At 41.2% G+C, this 23477-nt stretch overlaps 1 protein-coding gene across 6 annotated transcripts in view; it reads right to left on the bottom strand.

Moving 5' to 3' along the window:
* Positions 1-23477, bottom strand: part of LOC124787685 (inositol polyphosphate-5-phosphatase A) — a 330769-nt gene that overhangs the window by 183590 nt on the left and 123702 nt on the right. For all 6 annotated transcript variants that reach the window (XM_047254512.1, XM_047254513.1, XM_047254509.1 and 3 more), the window contains one exon: positions 16330-16446. In XM_047254512.1, the coding sequence (XP_047110468.1) occupies positions 16330-16446 (117 nt within the window). The remainder of the gene's footprint in view (positions 1-16329; positions 16447-23477) is intronic.

Here is a 23477-nt window from a genome sequence, read left to right as displayed (position 1 = left end):
GCATCTAAAATCAGTCCTAAGAATCGGTATGTCTCCACTACCGTGAGTCGTTCGTCATTAAGGTAAGTTTTGGTTCTGGATGATCGGTGTGATGCCGACAGAAGTGTGTAACACACAACTTTGCAGCCGAAAACTGGAAACCATGGTGGTGGCTCCATATAGGCGGTGCTCCATATAGGCGGAGCAGTACGACATGCAGAAGTTGTCTGCATACAGAGAAGGCGAGACTGACAACCCTACAGCTACTGCTAGACCATTAATGTCCACTGAAAATAGAGACACTCTCAATACAGAGCCCTGCAGGACCCCATTCTCCTGGATATGGGAGGAACTTTGGGAGGCACCTATTTGGACACGGAGAGTACGAAGCAACATGAAATTCTGGATAAAAATTGGGAGCGGGCTTCGGAGACCCCACTCGTATAATATGGCAAATGGCAAAAATATGATGTTGCCAGGGCATGTCATGCGCTTTTCGTAAATCAAGAAAGATGGCAACAAGGTGTTGGCATCTGGAAAAGGCTGTTCGGATGGCAGACTTGAGGGACAAGATTATCAGTGGTAGAGCGACCCTGGCGGATGCCGCCCTGACATGGAGCCAGTACACCAAGTGACTCCAGGACCAAACCCAACCGCCGACACACCTTATGTTCCAGCAGCTTACACAGAACGTTGGTGAGGCTGATGGGCTGATAGCTATCCACACCAAGCAGGTTTTTGCCAAGTTTCAGCACCGGAATGATGGTACTCTCCCGCCATTGCGATGGAGAGATGCCATCGCAGCAGATCTGGTTGAAGATAAGGAGGTGTTGCTTGTAATCAGATGAGACATGTTTAATCATCTGACTCTGGATCCAATCTGGCCCAGGAGCTGTGTTGGAGCAACGTGCTAGGGCACTGAGGGGCTCCCACTCTGTAAATGGGCATTATAGGATTCACTGTGGCATGTTGTGAACGAGAGGACTTTCCCTTACAGCCGCCGTTTGAGAGTGTAAAAGGCTGGGGGATAGTTATCCGATGGAGAGGCTCGAGCAAAGCGCTCAGCAAAGCGCTCAGCAAAGCGCTCAGCAATCGCGTTTGTATCAGTAGATAACATGCCATTGATGTTAATACCAGGGACACCTGTTGGTGTCTGGTACCCAAAAAGACCTCTTATCTTCGTCCAGATTTGGGAAAGTGAAGTTGGCACCCAATAGTCAAGATATATCTCTCCCAACACTCCTGCTTCCACCCTTTGGTAAGATGGCGAACGTGGGCACGGAGCCGTTTAAAGTCTATGAGGTGCTCCAGGGAAGGGTGCCACTTATGCCGCTGTAGAACTTGCCAATGCTCCTTAATTGCTTCAGTGACTTCTGGCTACCACCAAGGGACTGCCTTTTGCCGGAGGCACCCTACAGAACAAGGGATCGCGTTTTCTGCTGCAGAAACAATTGTTGTAGTCACCCACTCAACAATCACATCGATGTTACCATGTGGGGGAGATTCAACGGTGACAGCACAGCTGAAAGTTTCCCAGTCTGCCTTGTATAAAGCCCAACTGGACAGGCATCCATGGGCCTGATGCCGGGGCAGTGACAGGAAGATGGGGAAGTGGTCACTACCACACAGGTCGTAATGTGCTCTCCAGTAGATAGATGGGAGAAGTACTGGGATGCAGACTGATAAATCAATGGCCAAGTAACTACCATAAGCCACAATGAAATGTGTGGTGGCCCCAGTATTTAAGAGGCAGAGGTCAAACTGAGACAGCAAAGTTTCGACATCTCTGACATGGTCAGTAAGCACGGTGCCACCTCACAAGGGGTTATGGGTGTTAAAATCTCCCAAAAGTAGGAAAGGTTTAAGGAGTTGATCAATCAGTGCAGCTAATACATTCAGGGATACTGCACCATCTGGACGAAGATATACACTGCAGACAGTTATTTCCTGTGCCATGCTTATTCTGACAGCCACAGCTTCAAGAGGGGTTTGAAGGGACACAGTTTCACTACAGACTGAGTTTAGGACATAAACACAAACTCCACCTGACACTTGATTATAGTTGCTACAGTTACTGTAATAGTCTTTATAGCTGTGGAGGGCAGGGGCCCGCATTGCCGGGAGCCACGTTTCCTGGAGGGCAATGCAGAAAGCAGGTGTAAAGCTTAACACTTGCTGTATCTCAGCCAGGTGGTGGAAAAAACTGCCGCAATTCCACTGGAGGATGACGTCATCGTGAGTCTGGGAAGGCATGGAGCATTCAATGAGGCACTTTACACCTCAGGGTCACCTGCTGCCACCGACTTATTGCCTGAGCAGTCTATATCCACTGTGTCTGAGGGTCCAATGAGATCTAGGTCCTCAGTGGATGCCAGAATCCCCACCTCATCCACAGACACAGAACTTGTAGGTAGCAGTGGTGCGGGTGCCACAGCAATTCCCTTGGTCTTGGGGATCTTCTTTTTGGATTTCTCTCGTTGCTCCTTGGGTTTCCCTGACTGGGAGGACTTCACTGATGCAGTCTCCGGGACTGAGGATGAGCGTGAAGCCCTAAGACCAGCTGCTTTTGGGCTCTTCAGCCACTGGCGGATGTCATCTTTCCCACTAGCAGAAACCTGGGAAGGGAGTGACCCAAGGTACCCCTTCCTAGTGAGAGGAGCTGAAGAAGTTGTACGATTCTCTGGCTTAGAAGTGGGGACGGATGTCCCTGATGGTTGGGGGGGGGGGGGGGGGGGGGGTTGCTCCTGAAGTAGATGGTGCACGAGCAACAGGGTGGGAAGTGATTTTGGTGTCACTAAGTTGCAGGCCTGCCTGCCTGTGAGTGGCAGGAGCAGCGCTATCGATAAGAGCACTGTCGTACTATATTTCCGTCATGGTGAACGGTGAGTTCAGTAGGTTACGGAGTAGCAGTGTGGTCCGGACAGCCAGCGTTCACCCGACTGCTGGCGAAACACGTGCATTGTCCGATGCAAGGAGTCTTGAGCGGGGTTGACCATTGGTTGGTCGACTCGCTGGGCGACATGTATTTGGTCTTCTGACAGCTTCTGGGCCTCTTTGATTGGTCATCTTGCGGGACTTTGGTTGGTTCCTTTCTTGTGCAGAGATGTCATCTGGCCAATGGGCCGGTGTTCCCTCTGCATGGTAGGGTCCAAGCCAGTATCTCCGGTACGTCGCCTGTCTGAAGGGCATCGGGATGGAACAAGGGTGAGGTGCAGACAGCCACGACTCGCCCGACTGTTGCCGACACACGACTTGAGTGGGAATGACCTTAGTTGGTCGTTCAGTTGGTCGTCTCATTGGACGACGTGTATTTGGTTGCCGACCACTTGTAGGTTATCTGTGTGTGTTGACTTGCGATTTGTTCTTGTTGTTCCACAGTGACTGGTTTTAGTACTGATCGAGTTGTTTGTGGAAGTGTTTTCGCGGAACCATGTGTGGCTTGTGTGGTTTGACTGAGCAGTTATTTTAATGCTGTCTGCGTGCTGGATTGAGTGGGTCTGTCGGGATAGAGCAGCAAGCAAGTCTCCGCAGTGCAAGGCTAGGCCGGGGCCACTGGTAGTGCGCATGCGCTGTCAGATCATGAGGTGCTAGCTGCGAGAGCAACAAGTTCATTGCCCACTGAACCTGGACGCTGAAGTTAATCTGTTATGTAACCTCAACTATTGTGACATCTCTTTGTTCATTTGCTGGTTGCTGCCCCCTTGGCCGTTCAGGCTAGCAGCATCGTATGATGTATTGGAGTCGGCGAAACCTTGCAGCCGTCTTCCTGTGTTGTGACTAATTATTAATTTGACTGTTACTTATCAGTGAAGTGCACCAGCGGTGTTTTCTGCCCTGTTGCCTTTAATGCTCCAGTTACCTGCCCTGGTGATTAGTGTAGTGCTATTTGTATTCTCGTCCTTGGCGAATATTCTCCATCGTTGTGCCATTGGTCAGACAGAAGGGAATTTGTTAAATTGTTGGTCGGTCCTTCGGCTGTCCCTACTTTGGGTTGCCATTCGATTACCTAACTTCAACTCTGCCTGTCTCACCTCACCTTACGTTTGAGCTACCCTCCCAGGCTGACCATTGGAACAGTTCTGAGCACCACTTGTTCTGTTGGTTTTAAATTGTGATTTTCATTTTAGTTGAAGTATTGTGAGAGGCCTTTGGCTGTGTATTAATTCAGTTTTTTTTTAAGTTTTACATAAAGGCCTTCAGCCATATTAAGTTAAATATTTATCGCATTGATTGCTTTTGTTTACAATTTTTTTTTTATTCTTAGAAATTGGTCTATCTAAAATTGTCTGTAATCCAGGCCCTAAGCCGTTAGTTATTCCATGTGTTATGTGTGGCCTTCAGCCGAGGATTTGCGTGAACCCCTTAATAAGGCCTTCAGCCATGTGTATTCACTAAAGGAAAATTTTTAATTAGAAGCAAGGGGTTTATTCTAAATTATTTATCTGACTTCTTGTTCAGGCCTTCAGCTGTTGTTTCAAATTTGTTTGTGGCCTTCAGCCGTGCAATAAGTTAATCAGGCTTCGGCCGTTCTGTTGTAAGTTTAAAAGGAAATTTTCTTGCTTCGAATTTTTTTTTTTTTTTTTTTAATGTGCCTCAATTATAGTTGTCCTACAGATGTGTAGTGTAGGCCGTCAGCCATTAATTGTTTTTCATTGCATGTTTTGTTAAGAAAAAAATTTACCTCCTACCTTTAATTGCTTTTGATTTCCAAGCCAGGCCTTCAGCTGTTCTTGTGTTTGCTGTGGGTTTGGGAGGTCTTCAGCCCGGAAAGCATCAAGTTTTCTTAAGCTAGGCCTTCTGCCATATTGTTTAGTCATGATCTTTTAAGCCAATATGTAAATAAGTGGTCCTTAGAAAATAAAATTGTGAGTTTGATTGTGCAACCCACAGTAACTATTTACGGACCCATCCACAACCTTAAAATTATCCTGTGTGCTCTCTGGTTTACCTATCAAGCGGGTTTCTAAACACTGTTCTTACAAAAGTAATATTTTGTTGTTCTTAAAATTCAAACCATGAACGAATAGCGACAACCCTAAATACAGTGAGTTGTTTTGTGGTCGATGTACACTTGAACTTATTATTTTTTTTAAGAAAGTTGGATGACACTTTGCCTGATCTCATCACAACTAATGTTTATCTCCTCCACTAAGCAAGAGGTTACCTTAGTTGGGCAGAGGCTTTCAAAGTGAATGTGCCACTCTCATTGTGGATGAACTTAGCAATGTTACCATATGCTTATGGATACTGTGTCAGTGTTGAAATATAGCTATCTTACTCAATAGCATCCAGCTGCCTTTGTAAAATATATACTTCAAACCTGATCATACTGGAGATGAATGATTTAACCTCCCTTTTTACACCTTCCCAAAACTATCCCTATCTTCCTTGAGGAAAAATAATTAGATCTGGAAGCAAGATAGTGTGTCACTTTTACTTTTATGTCTCCACAGCCAGTGCTACACATTTTGCCAGATACTGGCAAACATTTCTGTTTCAAAATTTATTACTTTTCTTGATGGACTTTTCCTTTGGTACAGAATAATTAACATATAAGGAAGCATGTTCTGGAAACTAGTAATTATTGTACGTTCTTAACATCTAATATCCTTCATTTACCGTTTTGCATAATTTGTTGGTCTACAAAGGCAATATTGAGTTGTGTCAGTTCCAGGGAACTTGTCAATGATTATTGTACACTGCTTCATCAGAGTACAATATTCAAAAATGATTTCTGTTTCTGTGAATGTAAGGGGACATATCGTAATGGCAACAGTAGTCAGCATCTTACTTCCATTATCCTGTCATGAATGTGTACCAACACATTCCACTAATGTGAGGAACACTGAAAATAATTTCAAGTCACATTAAACAGCTTAAGAAGAACAACAGGAAGGAAGGGTTCACTGAACAGACATGTTTAAGAATTGAGAATCTTAGTTAGACCACATTAATACACCCAACGTAAAGTAATGCACACATATTACTCATTATTTCACAAGCCATTCCACTTACAATCACAGAGGAAGAATAAGACAAAATACATAGGGACAAGAAAAATCTAACAACACATAACAGTATGTTCCATTAGGTAATGAAATTAGGGAAGTAGTTTTCAAGGGAGATTAGAGATGTGCCTCAAGCCTGGGTGAATCTGATGAAAACCAGCAGTTTTTTTAAACTATCGTCCATTTATAATAGTGATATTGCAATACAATTTTAAAGCATTAACTGTACAATTCTCATGATGGCATATTCACATATTAATTTATTCTTAATTTGTAACTGCACTTATTATTTTAATTTAATTGTTGATTGGTTTCACCTTGCAAGGCGGGGTGAAACCAATCACTAACTTATTTTGCCTGCAAAAACAATCAGACTTCCAGTTTAGAGAATCTGACCACTATTTTGAATTTTAAAAACTATAACAGTGTATTTACAACAATAAATTACATTTTCTAGCGTAAAAAAGTTTTCAAAGGCACATTAAATTTCAAAAAATTGCTATAAAAACTCTTGTATTTGCAGGAAAGTTGACAAACACGTTTCAATTACAATAAATCTATGACACTATCAACATGAAAGATATTTAATCAGTATCATAATCATCTACCCCTTCAAATATATATTTATTTCATCTTCTATGTTCTGGCACAATTTTTTAATAATTCATGTTCTTTCTACCTCAGTTGCATCTTCTGTTCCCAAAAAGACAAAATAAGTATCATCAAGAACTTTCTTTCTCAAAAATTGTCATTGTAGACTTTAAGTTTTATTATTGATAAAATTGATAATCTTCCTTTCAAAGGAAATTTCACTACGGCGAAATCATTTTTATTGAATTCTTGGCCATTACCGGATGACAGTTTGGATAGACACACATCGTGTTTGTGCGGGGGAGGGGGGGAAGATATACTGGTGAAAGCAGTATGCGTACAAATTGTAGCGATGAAACCAAAAAGTTAAATAATCATGTAAGTAGTCTTCAACTAACAATTTCCTAATGAGTGATATGAAAAAACTTACATCTGAAAAGTGTGAGCTATCTTTAAGATCGTGTACACTTTCACGTGATAACCAAACTGTTCCAAATATGAACATGCAAAATTTATGTCTAAAAAGTGTTGGAAACCGTTATTGCTACAAAAATTGTGTACATTTCCAGATGATTGTGAAACTCTTCCAAGTAAGTGGACTGCAATTACTACTGAAACAGTGATGAACATGAATGTGTGAAGTGTGATGGCAACGAAGTTTGTAACCAATGCAGTGGTAGAACAAACGAAACAACAGCTAGGCACAGTGACGACACAATCAAGAATCTGCCACAAAAAAGGTACAGTGTTCTTTTCTTAACGGACAGCTATGGCAGAAAGTTGTGAGTATTTTACAGGACAATAACAAATACTTCCAAGCAGTGGGAAAAGTAAAACCAGGTGCAAGTATGAAAAAGGTCACCAACGTCAACCTACAGGAAAAATGGAAGATGAAAATGCATGTTTTTTAAGAAGCGAAGCACAAAATTCCTTAACAATCCTGGAGGTGTTCTTAGAAGCTAACAAATCTCTGAGCACAATACATAGTTACAACACTACCTCACAGGCATGATCTAATATATAACTCGTGTGTCAACAGAGAGGAACGAAAAATGACCATTAAGATCAAACAGATGTGTGCTTCATTCAGAAAATGTAGAATAGTGGATATAGGTAAAATGGACAAATGCCTACGTATCAAACATGGGATGCAACAGAATTTCGAAGGCAAGAAACTTTTGCATGAGGAAATAAGCAAAATTATCGCGGAGGAAGATGAGTTACACAAAATTATCAATACAAAGGTAACAGGGATGCCTTTTTTAGAGAAAAATGTAGCAAATTAACCGTTGCATACCAGAATTTTCAACATATAATGAATAAGACAGAGCACATCACATAAACCTAAATGAATCAAAACCACATTTCTTCATAGTGAGTGAATAAGGTTGCAAGGAAGAAGAAGCATATGGATACAGGCTAAGAAATTATGAACTCATAAACTTGTACATATAAAGGCACAGCGAGGGAGGTATAGGTATTTATAGCAGAAATGGTACAGCATGTGAAAAAGTCAAGTGGATTGATGATCTGAGTGAAGAAATGGTACTTGAGATTGCAGCAATAACTTTAGAACTAGGGAACAACAGCCTGATTATAGCAGATCTGTATAGGTCATCTGGAAGCAGTACTGAATTTTTCCAACTGTACCGGGGACCTGCTGGTGAATGAATACATCAGTGTATAAAAGCCATGTCCTGTTTGTTTGAGACATCAACACAGACTCTTTAAATAATAGCAATAATTATTTGAGTCATGTTGACTTACTTCAATGTTTAATTGTTATCACAAACTCAGAACCTACAAGAATTACAGTAGAAACACAGATATGCAATGAACACATTCTCACAAACATGACAATGATAACATACGCATAACCACTATAGAAAACTATATACATCTGCCCAAAGAGCCCTTACCATGGAAATTGATTTTGGGACTGTGGATACAATTAAAAGTGATACATTTATGCATACAGAAAAATGTAATTATAATAAACTTAAGAGGGCATTACGCAGTGAAAAATGGGAACCAGTTTACAATGATAATAAATGGGAAAATTTCTATAAACTATTCAATAAAATTTTAAATGAAACATGTCCTTCAGTAAAACAAGTAAACAAAGCTATTAATTACAAAGCTGAGAATTTATCTTCTCAAATCACTGAACTGAGAAATAACATGAAAGACAGTTATATACTCTTCAGAGACACTATGATACAGTACTATTTCACAAAATATAAACTGATCAGAAAAAAAATACAGAGATTCCTTGACCAACTTAAAGCTCATAAATATGCCTATCAAATAAGCAACTCAACTTGTATTAGTAAAACATCCTAGAACATTATGTATAAAGAATATGGGAAACAGCAACCAAATGAACACATCGGCATGATACTAAAAGACAACAAAGGTAGAACAAATGACCGAAAACAAAATGTGAGAGAGATTCGTACAGATGTTTAGTACAACTGACACAAATTAAACACATGACTGGGCAACCAATTTAAACATTACAAATACTAGTCAATCTTTTTCCATTCATTTCAAGACTTCAAGCTGAAATGACTTGTGGCTGGGATGACATGCTGAAGCTGCTGAAGGAAAGTCAAGGAGAATTAGTGAAGCCTCTGACACATCTAATAAATATCTACCCCTCTGCCATGGAGAATTCCCTATCTTTTGAAAATCACTGAAAGAAGGGAATAAAAACTGACACGAAAAACTATAGGAAATATCATTTAATTCAGAGCTTTTGAAATTACTAGAGAAAGTAGTATTAAATCACTTTGAGGTATGCTTCATCAAAGAATCTATTCAACAATCTACAACCTGGTTTTAGAAGAGGAAGAGCTACTGTAACAGCAGTAGCAACTTTTATACATGAAATATTAAACAAGCTGAATGAAGGAGACAAGGTAAAAGGCATGTTCCTGGATATGAGTAAGGCTTTTGACACTGTGAATCACACAATTTTATTGCAGAAATTTGTCAGGTTAACTTATAAAAGGAATGAACAGTTGGTAACAACCAAATCATCTCACAAGGTACTTCACTGTAGTGGGCCTTATTAACATATACAAGAAACAGAATGATTTAACTGAACCTCAAAACTGCAAGATTGCAATCTATGCTGATCTCACATATTTTGTCCGCTGGGACCATGATACGCAAACTACTGCAAACAGTACTGAAATCAATTATAATTTTCTGTCAAGTTGTCTTACTGCAAATAAGCTACTTGTAAATAAAGAGAAGACAGTGACAATGCAATTTATGCTTAGTTATCAGAACACAAATAGTATCAATTTACATCTCCACTGGCCCTTAACTACATAAACACACACAAATTTTTGGGTATAACTGTTGACAAACACCTGTCATGGAAAGAACACGTAGACCATATTTGTAAGGTAATCAGTACAAATGTGTATCTAGTGAAATGGGTCTCAGCCTTCTTGGACCATGATAGTTTGAGACAAATATACTTTACAGTGGTACACCCCCATCTTCACAATGGTACTGAGATATGGGGTGGAGCACCAGCTGTCTGTATAGACAGGTTCATCAGACTACGAAAAAAAGGTAGTGAGAGTGGTAGCTGAGGTAAACAGAAGAGAGCCTTGTACAGAAATCTTCAGAAAATACAAAATACTAACCAATTACTCTATGTATATCCTTCATGCAATAATGTTTGTGAAACCACCAAATCCTGAATATAATGTAACAAAAAGTAATATACATAGGTACAGAGCATGGGGAAGGGAAAAATGTTGACAGAATTGCAAAGGGGAGGAAGTAAGTCTGCAGACTGCAGTCCAGGGACGGCCACGGCATGCCAAACTGCACACGTGTACAGATGTGCTGCATGCGTGCCGTCCAGGGCTCGGTCCGCCTCGCCACTACTCGGCTTTCCTCGGTCTTTCGCGGCACTGCTCGGCACGGCGCGACATTAGACTAGCTGTGCGATGTGACATCTTTTCATCCGGCATAGGGTGCGTTAGTTGATTTGTAGTGGCAGCCATGTTTATTCCTTGTTATTTGTTAGCGATTCGTAGGAAGTTTATAAGTACTGTACAGTGGTTGTTTGCAATGGAACACACACACACAAAGAGGCGGGGTAGTGACACAACACCACGAGCCTGCAGAGCTGAATGGGAATTGCAATATTTTTTCGAAGAGGAGATGAAAATTCTCAATGTCTATTATGCAGTCGCATACTCGCCGGGCACCGCAAATTTGCAATAGAAAGGCATTATAACACCACACACAAAGAACTTAATGATTTAGTTGGGGCTGATAGATCAAACAAGTTGGCGGAATTAAGAAGACGTAGTGTTATGCAGCGAGATGGACCGAATGTGAGTACCCCTTACAAATCTTTGTGTTTCTGATGTTTGTATTCGTACATATTTGTCGTTAGAATTCAAATTTAGAGTTCACTCAATTTTTGTTTCCTTTTTTTTAGCCTGCAACCGAACCTGTCTTTAAGAGCAAGCTACAAAATAGCGCTCAAAATTGCAAGAGCGAATAAGCCTTTCAGTGATGGTGATTTCATCAAAGGAGTGTATTGATGAGGTGGCGGAACTCTTGACGCCACTGCAAGTAAAGAGGTTTAGTGAAATTAGTCTTCCCAGACAGACAATAGCGGATGTCTACAGGCAATTAATTGATAGTGCCTGCAAGTTTATTGCATTCTCGACTGCTTTGGATGAGTCGACCGACATTTCGGACACAGCACAACTAGCGATTTATGTTCGTGGAGTCGACACAAATTTGCACGTGACCGAAGAACTGTTAGATTTAGTACCAATGAAAGACACAATGAGGGGTACCGACTTACTAAAAGCAGTTGAAGAGGCAGTTGAAGCCATTGACCTGAACTGGAATATGTTAGTTTCAGTCACCACAGATGGAGCGCCAGCAATTCGAGGGCTCAAAAAAGGATGGTAGCATTGTTGCGTAAAAAACTAGGACGATCGACGCAAGATTTGTACGGAATCATTGTTTTGTACACCAAGAAGCTCTTTGTGCTAAATATGCAAATTTGGAGCACGTGATGAAGTTCGTAGTGACCATAGTAAATTTTTTGAAGTCGCATGGCTTAGTACACCGTCAGTTTCAACAGTTTCTCATGAAACTGAATGAAGAGTACGGAGATGTTATTTACCACTGGGAAATACGTTGGTTAAGTCGAGGGTCGTGCCTCGAGAGATTTTTCAATTTAAGACTCGCTATTGTTGAGCTCCTGAAGGAAAAAAGGAAAGGCAGAGTCAAAATTAGAAGATCCAAAATGGATTGCAGACCTCGCCTTTTCAGTTGATCTGACTGCACACTTGAATGCTCTCAATAAGACTTTGCACGGTGAGAAGGAGCTGATTTCTGATCTGATGAAAAAAGTGGATGCATTTAATAAGAAACTCGCATTGTGGAAGGAACAACTCATGACAAAGAATACCGCCCATTTCCCTACACTCTCTAAAGTCAGAGAAAACGCAACTTCTGACGAATTAGTTTCTGTGTTGGAGGAACTACAGGCACAATTTTGTAAACATTTTCAGGACACTGCCAGCCTGACATCTGTTCTTGAACTATTTTCTAGACCCTTTGCTGTTTCAGTTGAAAGTGCCCCAGTGCATTTGCAAATGGAATTGATCTATCTGCAGTGTAATTCCCATTTAAAGGACAAATTTTTTTATGAAGGTTTTCCTCGGGAAGAGTTTCCCCCTCTCCACAATGAGGCTGCAAAAGTTATATCAATGTTTGGATCAACATATGTGTGTGAAAGGTTTTTTTCGATTATGAAACTAAATAAGTCACAATTACGTGGCAATCTGAGTGACAAAAATGCGAGAAACTGTCTACGTTTATCCATGTGCCATCAGTTTTTGACGGATATGAACTTTATTAAGCCTACAGCGAACCAAAAATAATTAAATTAATGGTGATAATTTTGTTGTATTAGTCATATGTTTTGTTGAGAATTGTAGTTATTGCAAATTCTGTACAGTAGTTCCAGATAATAAAATCTACTTGTTTCACATGTAGTTGGAATCACTTATTCCACATCATACTGCATGCTGTAGACTACTTTTACATCCGTTTCTATATCTCAGCTTAAATGTTGTAAGAATTTTACGAGTGACGATGTGAGAAGCATGATATTGTTGGTGTAATGCAGTTTCAAACCCAGCGTTATTGTTATTTTTTTTGTAGGTGTACCAACAGCCACCAAAGATACAATATTGCTCAACATGATGTGTTGTACAGAGCTTAATATTATCAAATGTTGTAATATGAGACTAAACCACATGCTAGCAGGGTGGTATTCTTTACGTGAATGCACTGTCGCATGCGGCGTGTTCATAGTTCCACGCATGCGCAGTCAGCTGGTGTGATAGTGGGGGACATGTGACATTGGAAGGGAGCGATCCGCATGCGTGTGAAAGCTCGGCACATGTGCATGCACACGTGCCGCGTTCTTGGCCATCCCTGCTGTAGTCCATATACCTTTTACAACAGACTACCATCTGGCATCAAGACAACTAATTTAAACCCATTAAACAATAAACTAGAACATTTATCAATGGAGAAAAGCTGTTTTTCAGTAGAAGATTTCAAGTCTTAATATCCCTTTCTATAACAGTGTATGCATCATAAGTTTGTTTTTGAAACAAAAATGATAATTTCTGACTCACTATTTATATCAATGAGTGCACTTATGCATGTTAACTAAACCTTTGTATTCGTGAACTAAAATCTACAACAACATCCGAAAACCGATTGTTGTGTGTACAGCAAACAAACAAATAAATAAATCAATCTTCACCTTTTTCACCTTTGTGCTTGCCCATTCCTTCATTTTCATTTGACTCAAGCTTTTCTACATTGCTGCTAGATGTTCTGGAGATAGAATCAGAATCAAAAACTAGAGATTCCCTGCTTTCACCACTGTCACTAAAGTCCCTGCCAAAAATACCTTTTCCTGGAGTTAACAGTAGCACTTTGCACAACATGGTACTTCTTTTCTTTCATTAGAGTGAACCTGTTTAAACTGCATTTGGAAGGCTGCTGTCCCAGAAACTTCTGGTGAGTCAGTGTCACATGTATCTGTTTCTTCTGGAATCTGTTAAATGACTTTATAGGGACAGAAAGAAAAAATTCCTGCTTTTCCAAATCCAGATATAGCGTAAGATTTACAAGTGAAAGCTATCTTTTCAAATGTTCCTTTCAACAATGTACGGAAATTGGATTTTGCTACTAACCCTTTGTCCTTCCTTTTCCAGTCATCTAGCAGATTACTCCGGACAAGTTTTACAGGCCTAAGAAGGCCACATCAGATGGCCGGCACAAATGAGTAGAGTTAGGTGGTAGAAGTAAAAACTGAATGTTGTGTTCCTGGCATACTTTAATCATGTCACCTGTAATTACTTTTGATCTCTTTGAATGCCGGACATACCAAGAAGGTAATCTGTATAAAATATGATTCAATCATTGTTAGGTCAACCCAACCACTTCGTATCCTGCAGCACTTTAACCTCCTCCAGTCCAAGTATCATACAGATGTTTTGCATATAAACTGTGTATTGTGGAAGGACTGTGCTGTGATGATTTGGGTTGAGTGGGCATTCAACATCATGGTCATCAGAACCCTGACGAAAAGTCAGCATGCAAATCTCATGGATGGGGATGAAGGCAGTCCCCACATGTGGAGCAGTTTATAACGTATTAGTCTGCCGCCCTTCCCCACCAATTTTGGGATGAGGCCTGACAGTTCACAAAATTTCACCATTCAGCATATAGCACATGTAGGACTGTGCCATCTGCAGTCACTGTTATAAGTGCTTGACAAAGAACTATCCACAATCTTTTCATGAAGTCTTGTGCCTCACTTCACTATTACTTTAATTTGACCAGGAGCATCACAAAAGTTGATCTCACCGTAGTTTATAATGTTGAAGAGAGAAACATCACTCAATGCCACTTCAGGGTTCTTAAGATAATCACTCGCTGTTTCTAGGGTAACTGTTCCCTTTGCCTTCCCTACATTTCACTTACTCTATCAGGTCCTTAATTCTTTCCAGAAATCATTTTTTCTACTGGTGACCAGGGTGATTGTCGTGAAATCATTATTCAAACCATCCTGCTCGCTCAGTTATGAGATGCCTGTATGATGTGTCTAAAATAATTATTTCTCAAAGGAAACCTCCATTTCCACAACACAATACTCCTTTGACCAGATTTTTTCCTCACTACTGGTTAACATTGATTAGCCAACTTTTTTATATTTGTATCTGTTCCTGAGTTCATCATTTAATGTTGTATAGAGAATTGCTTCTTGTTCTGCAACTTTGAAAATTCTTAATTTTCTTGATTTGAGAGCCTTCACAGCATTTAGAAGAAATTCTGGTCCTAAAATCTTGTTGTATATGCCTACAATCGGATTCACCCTACAAAAACACAAATTTGTAATTACGCATGCATAGTGTCTAGGCAGTAAAAAAGTAGAAGAGCCACCTGAGATATACATACGAAAGTAAAAAATATTATAACTTTCCAGTTATACACTGGAAGTACCCGATGACAGTGGAAGTTTTCGTACTGATGTATTCACTTCACGAGTGCAGCACGTTAATTACACATCTACTGACAGTGCCATTTGTTGGTTGTTACAGACAAACCACTCAAACATTCACAATAATGGTCAGCTGCAGTGTTTTTGTTAAGATGCTGTACTCTAATATCAACGTGTTCAAAAACAGGTAAATGATCAGATTCACACCACCAGATTGGATCACCTCATTTTATGGTATTATAAAGATACTTCTTGAGACAAATAGTTAAAGCATCCTACTGAATTATACCTATTACACTGTATGTACAAAATACATAATTATTTTCTTTTTACTTAAGTTTCCTATGATGGCTCATTATGAGTCCTGTTATATGAGTGACTGGAGAAATCTCCCATAAAATAACATCCTAGTGAATTATTATGCAATGTGAATCTCATCTTACCCCACTTATTTTTATCTTTTAATTTACAGAAAATCTACGATGATAATGAAAACTCTGAATTCTGTTATTCAGTTAGTTATGCTGGACAAAGCATTCCATTTAATAAATGACCACACACAACATTAACTTACCGCCAGACTTCGCAACATACCTTGTATGCTAGAACTGCTTGAATATTAAACAGAATACACAATTCAGTTGCAAGAAAGCTGCAGAGCAACAGACCATTAGGCTTGAGTTCTGTCAAACAGCTATGTTTCAGAAAGGAAAAAGAAGAAACAAACAAACAGAAAGAAAGACAAATTGTCTTGTGTTTACAGTCAGAATTATTAGCTGCTGTATTACAACACACAGAAATGGAATGACAAGCAATAAATGTGTTACTGCAACTCATTTGAGCACTACTTCTAAGTCATATTATGTTGCAGCATCAGTGACACACCTTTACCTTCACAGAAACTCACTGAAACAAGGTATCTTACCACAAATAAATCAATGTTATTTAAGCTTGCAAAAAATCAAGAAAGTTATACTTCACGTAAAGCAATCATTAGTGAAGTAGAAGTGCAGAATTTTTAAATTAACTTGCTCAGAAAGATACCAACATTTCTTATGAACTGAAAAGCTGTTTTTTTATGCAGTACCCAAGGTGTGCTGATAAAACAGTCCAGCTGAGTAGTAGCAATCTCTAACAAGGACAAGACAAATCACGAGAACAATAAATACTTACTGATTCCATTGCAATAAAATTTGACGCATCATGAAACAAATGTATATTTATGAGATCAAATACTGTCCCATTTATATTCCATCTTGTCCTCAAGAATCCTTTACGGGACCATTTGCACTGAAACAGAACAATTTCTGCAACAAAGTTCATACACAACATTAAGATGAAATACATTTGGCTCTGAAAAAAATATTAACACTTGGTGTCCAGAAATTAAGTATTGATTTTGTAGAAAAAGCTGGCGTAGGGGTAAGATGTACTTGGTAGTGCACTGCAGGCATACCTGTAGATGTAAAAGCTGTAGCTGTTTTTGAAAATGATGGATTTTCTTTATGGCATCACTAAACATGTGTTCTGTTGTTACAGGTACCTAAATAAGAGTTATGTTAAGTGTGCATGAGAGGGCAGCCATCGTGATGTGGATGTTGCAGAAGCTGCCATTGACTCCAGAAACCTGGACCTACTAATAAACCAATTCAATAATTAGAAACAAGGTTAAGTGCACTGGTACTTTTGAGAATGAGCATGGACAAGGCCATCCATTAACTTCTTCTGACCGAATTGAAGACAGTAGAACATCCATTGAATGTAATCCAAAACTTGTGCTGTGATTATCGGTGGAACTGTACATTCCATGCTCAACCATACATAAAGTGTTGCAACGCACACTGAAAAAAATATGTTACCAACTGCAAGTTCTCCACTAGTTACATGGCAAGGATTTGGCTGAGTGTGGGACCATGTGCCAAGGATTTGCCTGAAGCAGATGAAAATTACAATATCCTCAATGAGATCATGTTCAGCAATGAGGCAACTTTCACCACTTATGGAAAGGTTAACTGACAAACTGCATCATCTGGGCCGACGCACCACCAGTGTAGCACCTGGAATTATAGTGAGACCTCCCAAAGTTAATATCTGCATGGGAATATCCATTGACAAAATCTACAGCCCATTCTCCTTGTCCCCAAAAACTCCATCAATAGAGCAATGTACCACGATTTGCTTCAACAGTTTCTTTTACCACAGCTTGTGCAGCACGAGTGTGTGCATAAGGTTTACTTCCAACATGTCAAGAGTACAGCCATTATGCCGTAGATGTGCGTACATTTTTGAATTACATTTCCTGGAAGATGGCTTGGGAACGCAGGACCTTGCGGTGTGTGGTGCTTTCTCCCAACATTATACCCATGGACTTTCTCATCTGTTGATTTACAACAGGACATGTGTTTTTCTGACACCATATCAATTCACTGTCAGAGCTCTGAGACTGACTTAGATAAGCTTCTGCAGCTCCAGCACTACAAATACCCCAGAATGTCGTTTGTGCCACAGCCGGCAGATGGAAATTGTGTTGGGGCGTGCATGGTGCACATGTTGAATGTAATGTGTGATAGGCTTGTGCCACTATGAATAATAAGAATACAATAATTATATCAACAAAATCAATACTCAACTTTAGACACCTGCGTATTTTTGCCCATTTATTCAAAAGCTTCATAGGAATTCCAAAAATGTTATCCATCCATGTGAGAGATTGTACGTGTTGCTACGTCTATGCAGAGCACTAAGATAAGGAGGCAACAATGAGATATCTACATATATGTGACTTCAGTTCTTTCAGACAATTAAGGTAAGACGGCAAATGATCTCTCCAGTGCAGATGCACACCAGGCTCAAAACCTTACAGGAATTGGCAAAAATGCCACGAGGATAATGAACAAGAGCCACTACATCAGTAGTGGGTTGATAAGTTGAGAATTTGGGTGTGACAGGAGGTGTGCACTAGTAGTCTGTTGAGTTGATGGCTCAGATGTCAGAGCTTCTGCCTAGTCAGCAGGAGACCCCAGTTCAAATACGGTCAGGCACAAGTTTTCAACTTGTGCCCCATTGATTTCCATCAATGCCCACTTGAAGCCAATGTCTGTAATCTCTCTGTGTCTTAAAGAGAAATCTCATTCAGACAGTAGGTAACTGATACATAACATGTTAGGGAGTACTCTGTTTACTGAACAATGACAAAAGCCTAGTATGTTTAATTTATGACATGTTAAGGATGACATTTTCATTAGAGCACTGATACACTGAAATGACAAAAATAAATTACAACAGTGTAAAATAGAAAATTATACAAAAATTGCTAGAAAAACTAAACAAGAAACAAAAGCACAGAATGAGACAGCTAAAAGAGAAACACAAGTTACCAACAGGAAGAATATAATAGTAAAGAGATGGTAATACGTCATCATCAGTAACAAATACATGACAAAGGGTCAATCAGATACTCATAAGAACATAGCTCAAGCTAAATATTCAGTGGAATAAGAATGAAAACTCAGTTCTTATTGGGGTGAAAAGCACCAACAGCTCCACAGTGTCACACAGTTTTATCAAGATTGCAAAAGTAAAAACTCCAAGAAAGAGCAGATAAAGAAACACACACACACACACACACACACACACACACACACACACACACACACACACAGAGAGAGAGAGAGAGAGAGAGAGAGAGAGAGAGAGAGAGAGAGAAGAAGACAACGACGACGACATGGCAGCAGAACAGAACGAAGGAAATACATCAGTCAGAAGGGAAGCTAAGTTTAAGTGGATGACAGGAACATACAGGTTTTAAACTGACTCCACAGAACACCAAGCGATTATCTGACAAAAAATTTTATATTTTCTACTGCTGACTACTTGCATTTTTATATATGTGTCAGCTTGCTTGTCATCACTATGGTGACCTTCCCAGCCCCTCTTCTCTTATCTTCATCTTTTCTCTCTCCCCCTTCCTCTGTGCTTGTATTTCCATAGATAATGCCTCTTCTCATAAGTTTCTTGACCCTTTCCCCACTCTTTTCAATCTCTTTTACACAGTTTTCCTTTTTTCTGTTTTTCTCCCATGCTACCACTCCTTCCAAACATAATTCATTTTATTTTGAAGGTCTCTTTTTCCTCTCTGTTTACATTTTCACATATCTGCCCATTATCTTTCATAAATATGTGAGGCAACTTCTGGCAAAATGTAAATAATTTGAAAGTAAACGAGATTACTCACAATAGTAAAAGTGTTGAGTCACTGGCAGGCACACAAAAAAGAATGAAAACTTTATCTACACATGAGGTAGAGGACACACACACACACACACACACACACACACACACGTGCAGCTACACTGTACCGGCTGAACACACAACGCTAGGACTGCAGTTTGGCATATAGATGGGTACAGGGAGAAAGAGGTGGGAAGTGGGAGAAGGGTCAGGCCAGGAATATTATGGGAGTGAAGGAAGCACTATAAGGGTAACTCCCATCTGCATAGTTAAGAAAAGATGGTGCTGGGGGGAGGGGGGGGGGGGGGGAGGATCCAAATGGCACAAGTTGCAAAGCAGCCATTCATTACGGTAGACGGCTGATTGGTCGTCATGTCTACATAATGCAGAAATGACATGGATGATTTCACAAGTGGTGTTGCTTCTGATTGGATAAGATAAGCATGTGAAATCACTAGAGCAGGATGTCCTGGGTGGATGAATTGGGCAGGTCTTGCACCTTGTCTTACCACAAGACTATGACCCCTGTGGCAAGAAGTTGGGAGAGAGAGTGGCATAGGGATGGGCCAGGTTGTTATATAGTGGGTGAGTAGCATAATTTCACTTTAGGAGGGATGGGAAGGATCATGGGGAGGATGTCCCTCGTTTCTGAGCATGATAATAGATAAAGCCCTGGCAAAGGGCATAGTACAGTTGCTCTAGTCTGAGATGATATTAGGTCATGAGATGGGTGTTCTTTTGCAACTGGTTCTTGGGGATGGTGGAAGGATTAATGGAGTCTGAGGATATGGCACAGGAAATCTGTTTGTTGACTAAGTTAGAGGAGTACAACCTGTCAGTTAAAGCAAGCTGGTCGGTTGATTTTGGGAAGGGGACCAAACAGCACGGTCATGGGTTCCATCCGATTACGGAAGGATAGGGGAGAAAACTGGCCACTCCCTTTCAAAGGAACCATTCTGGCACTTGCCTGCAATGATTTAGGGAAATCATGGAAAACCTAAATCAGGATGGACACGGGTTCGAACCGTTGACCTCCAGAACGCGAGCTCAGTGTGCTTACCACTGCGCCACCTTGCTCGATAAAAGCATGCTGAGCAATGGAATTATCATTGAAGATATGCCATCCACAGGTGGATGGGAGCAAGTTTTGGTATGGACTGGATGCCAACTGACAGAATGCAGGTACTGTTGGCAGCTAGTGGGCCTGATATGTACAGGAGTATGGATGGTACCAACAGAGAGGTGGAGGTCGGCAATATCCATGTACGTGGCATATTGGGCTGAAGAGATACAGGTTACACTGATGGGAAAGAAGGTGTTGACACTGTGGAGGAATGAGGATACAGTGTCTTGGCCTTGGGTCCAAGTCATGAAGTTATCTTTAATGAAGTTTTGTTTTGTTTTGTCTTAGGACACAAGAACAACTAGGGTCATACACACCCATGTCTAAACTGTACAACATGATGACAAAGAGAGGAGTTAAAAATAACTACACATTAATCCCCATAGATGGAGGAGAAGACAGCTAAAAACAGAGATGTGGAGAAAGGTCAATAAAAAAGGTCAATAAAATATGCCGTAGAGAAACGGAAGTCCAGAAATAAAAATTAAATTGTCTTCACCATATGGCTACGATGGATAAAAAGTAAAACACAGTTGACAGCCCACGCATTGTTCACTAAAATGGCCAATAACTCAGATGGCAAAGACAAATGGGAACGTAAGCGGTTGAAAAAAGGGCATTCTGTCAGGAAATGGCGGACAGTCAAAAACTGTGCACAAAGTGGTGGAGGAGCACCACTTGACAAATGACGATGGCTAAAGAGACAGTGCCCAATACATAACCCAGTTAAAATGATTTCGCGGCGAGAGGGCCGAGAGGTGATCTGCCAAGCTACTGGGAGAGGCTCAATAACCTGGAGCTTGTTCCCATGAAGGGAGACCAGTAGTGATGCCAAAGTGACACCACATCCTGACAGATGGCAACACAGAGATCATTGGAGGGAAAATAACAACTAATGGGCTGGGGTACAAGAACTGCAGCCTTGGCAGCCACATCAGCAGCCTCCTTTCTTGTCAGATCGATGTGACCAAGAACCCACATAAACATGACAGTGGCCACAGTGCCTCAATCACAAGTGAGCAAGTGACAGCTTTCCTGGACCCATTGCACTAAGAGATGGACGGTGTGCAGCGCACAGAGGCTTTGAGGGGTGCTGAGAGAGTCCGAGCAGATGATGCAATTGAAAAGCTTGTGTCGCCGAATGTACTGCGTGGCCTGGTACAGGGTGAAGAGCTCTGCTGTAAATACTGAGCAGTGTTCCAGAAGTCAATACCGAAAAACGTTTGTGCCAATGACGAAAGCACACCTGACACCACGGTCAGTCCAAGAGCCATCAGTGCACACAAAGGTACTACGGTGAAATTCCATGCGAAGGTCATGAAACTGAAGGCGATAGAGCTAGGTGGGAATAGTGTCCTTAGGAAGCGAATGACGGCCAAGGCGAACACAGGCCGCTGCTTGAAGTCAAAGGGGTTGTACGTATGAAGCAGAAAGTGCTTGCCCGCAAGAGAAAGGTACTGCAACATCTGAATGTGAACGTCGTCTGGCACTGGAGCGGAGGATCGGGATGAAGTGAGAGCAAGGGTAGCTCCCTCATAGTAAAGGTAGCGTTGTAGCACTCACGATTCTGAGAAGAGAAGGTTATCATCCAAGCCTCCTCCGCTCGTTTCTGATGGAGGAAGGCTGATAATGGGAGGAGTTCAAAATCCCCACAAAATGGTGGCCCAAGGTGTTGGAGATAGCAGCTGGGTCCACGATGACACTTTCTGCTACTGTCAGACTGGAAATCGGGGAATCGATCTTGGTCCCAGAGAGCCAGTGGAGGTTGGCACACACCACAGAAGAGGGAGTGAAACTGTTACAACAACTAGGAATGAAATCCAGCTTGCTTTTTTCCTATCCTGAAGAACTCGACGACACTGTGCATGCATCTGTTTATAATGAATGCAGTTTGCTATAGTAGGATGATGGTTAAAAACGGAGAGAGCATGTGTCCGCACATGAATTGCATTGCGGTACACCTCAATCCACCAGGGTACTGGGACATGGCATGGTGAAGACGAAGTGCGAGGAATGTAACAGTCTGCAGCGGTAAGGATAACATTTGTCATATATTCTACCTGGTGGTCACAATTGTGTAAATGTTGTTCATTGAAGGTCACCATGGAAGAGTAAAGCCTCCAGTCGGACTAATTGAGCTGCCATTTGGGTGTTCATGGACGTGCGTTAGGAATCAGCAAACAGATAGCACATGGGAAATGGTCGCTTGAGTACGTGTCAGAGAACGGATCACTCGAGATGATGGGCAAGCTGGGCAGTGCAGAAGGATAGGTCCAAATGGGAATAGGTGTGCTTTGAGTCTGAAAGGAACATGAGTGCTCCTGTGTTAAGGCAGCAGAGGTTAAGCTGATTGAGGTCAGCCAAGAGGGCACTTCTCAGACACGTTCTGGGAGAACCTCAAAGGGGATGGTGCGCATTAAAGTCACCAAGCAGCAGAAAGGAGTGAGGTAGCTGCTGCCCAATAAGCTAGAGGAAGTCTGCCCTGGTGACGTCGCATGATGGAGGATGTAAATGGTACAAAGCGAAAAGGTCAAGTGAGAAAGGAAAAGGCAAACTGCAACAGCTCGAAGGTGGGTAGTCAGGGAGATAGCTTGACTATGAATGTCATCCAGCACGAGCAGCACGATTGCCCCAAGAGAAGGAATGCTGACCTCGGGCAGAAGGTCAAAACAGACCAGGAAGAAATGCGAGAGCTCAAAGTAGGCGTGAGGCAGCAATTTTGTTTTCTGAAGTCAGAGAACAAGTGGATGCTGCGATTATAAGAACAGCTGTAGATCCCCTTTGTTCGACCAAAGGCCGCAAATGTTCCACTGGATGAGAGTCATGACGAGTAAAAAATAAAAGGTGTCACCTCAGCAGCTGCTGATTGCCAGCCTTCGAAGACTCGCTTCTAGAAGGCACAGAGGCAAGAGGCTCCTGCTGCACGAGGTCTACAGAAGCGACACGGAAGATGGCTGGGAGAGGCTAT

The sequence above is a fragment of the Schistocerca piceifrons genome, chromosome 3, assembly GCF_021461385.2.
Source record: "Schistocerca piceifrons isolate TAMUIC-IGC-003096 chromosome 3, iqSchPice1.1, whole genome shotgun sequence".
NCBI classification, from domain to species: domain Eukaryota; kingdom Metazoa; phylum Arthropoda; class Insecta; order Orthoptera; family Acrididae; genus Schistocerca; species Schistocerca piceifrons.
The sequence above is the reverse complement of the archived record's forward strand: the minus strand, read 5'-3'. Positions and strand labels throughout refer to the sequence as shown.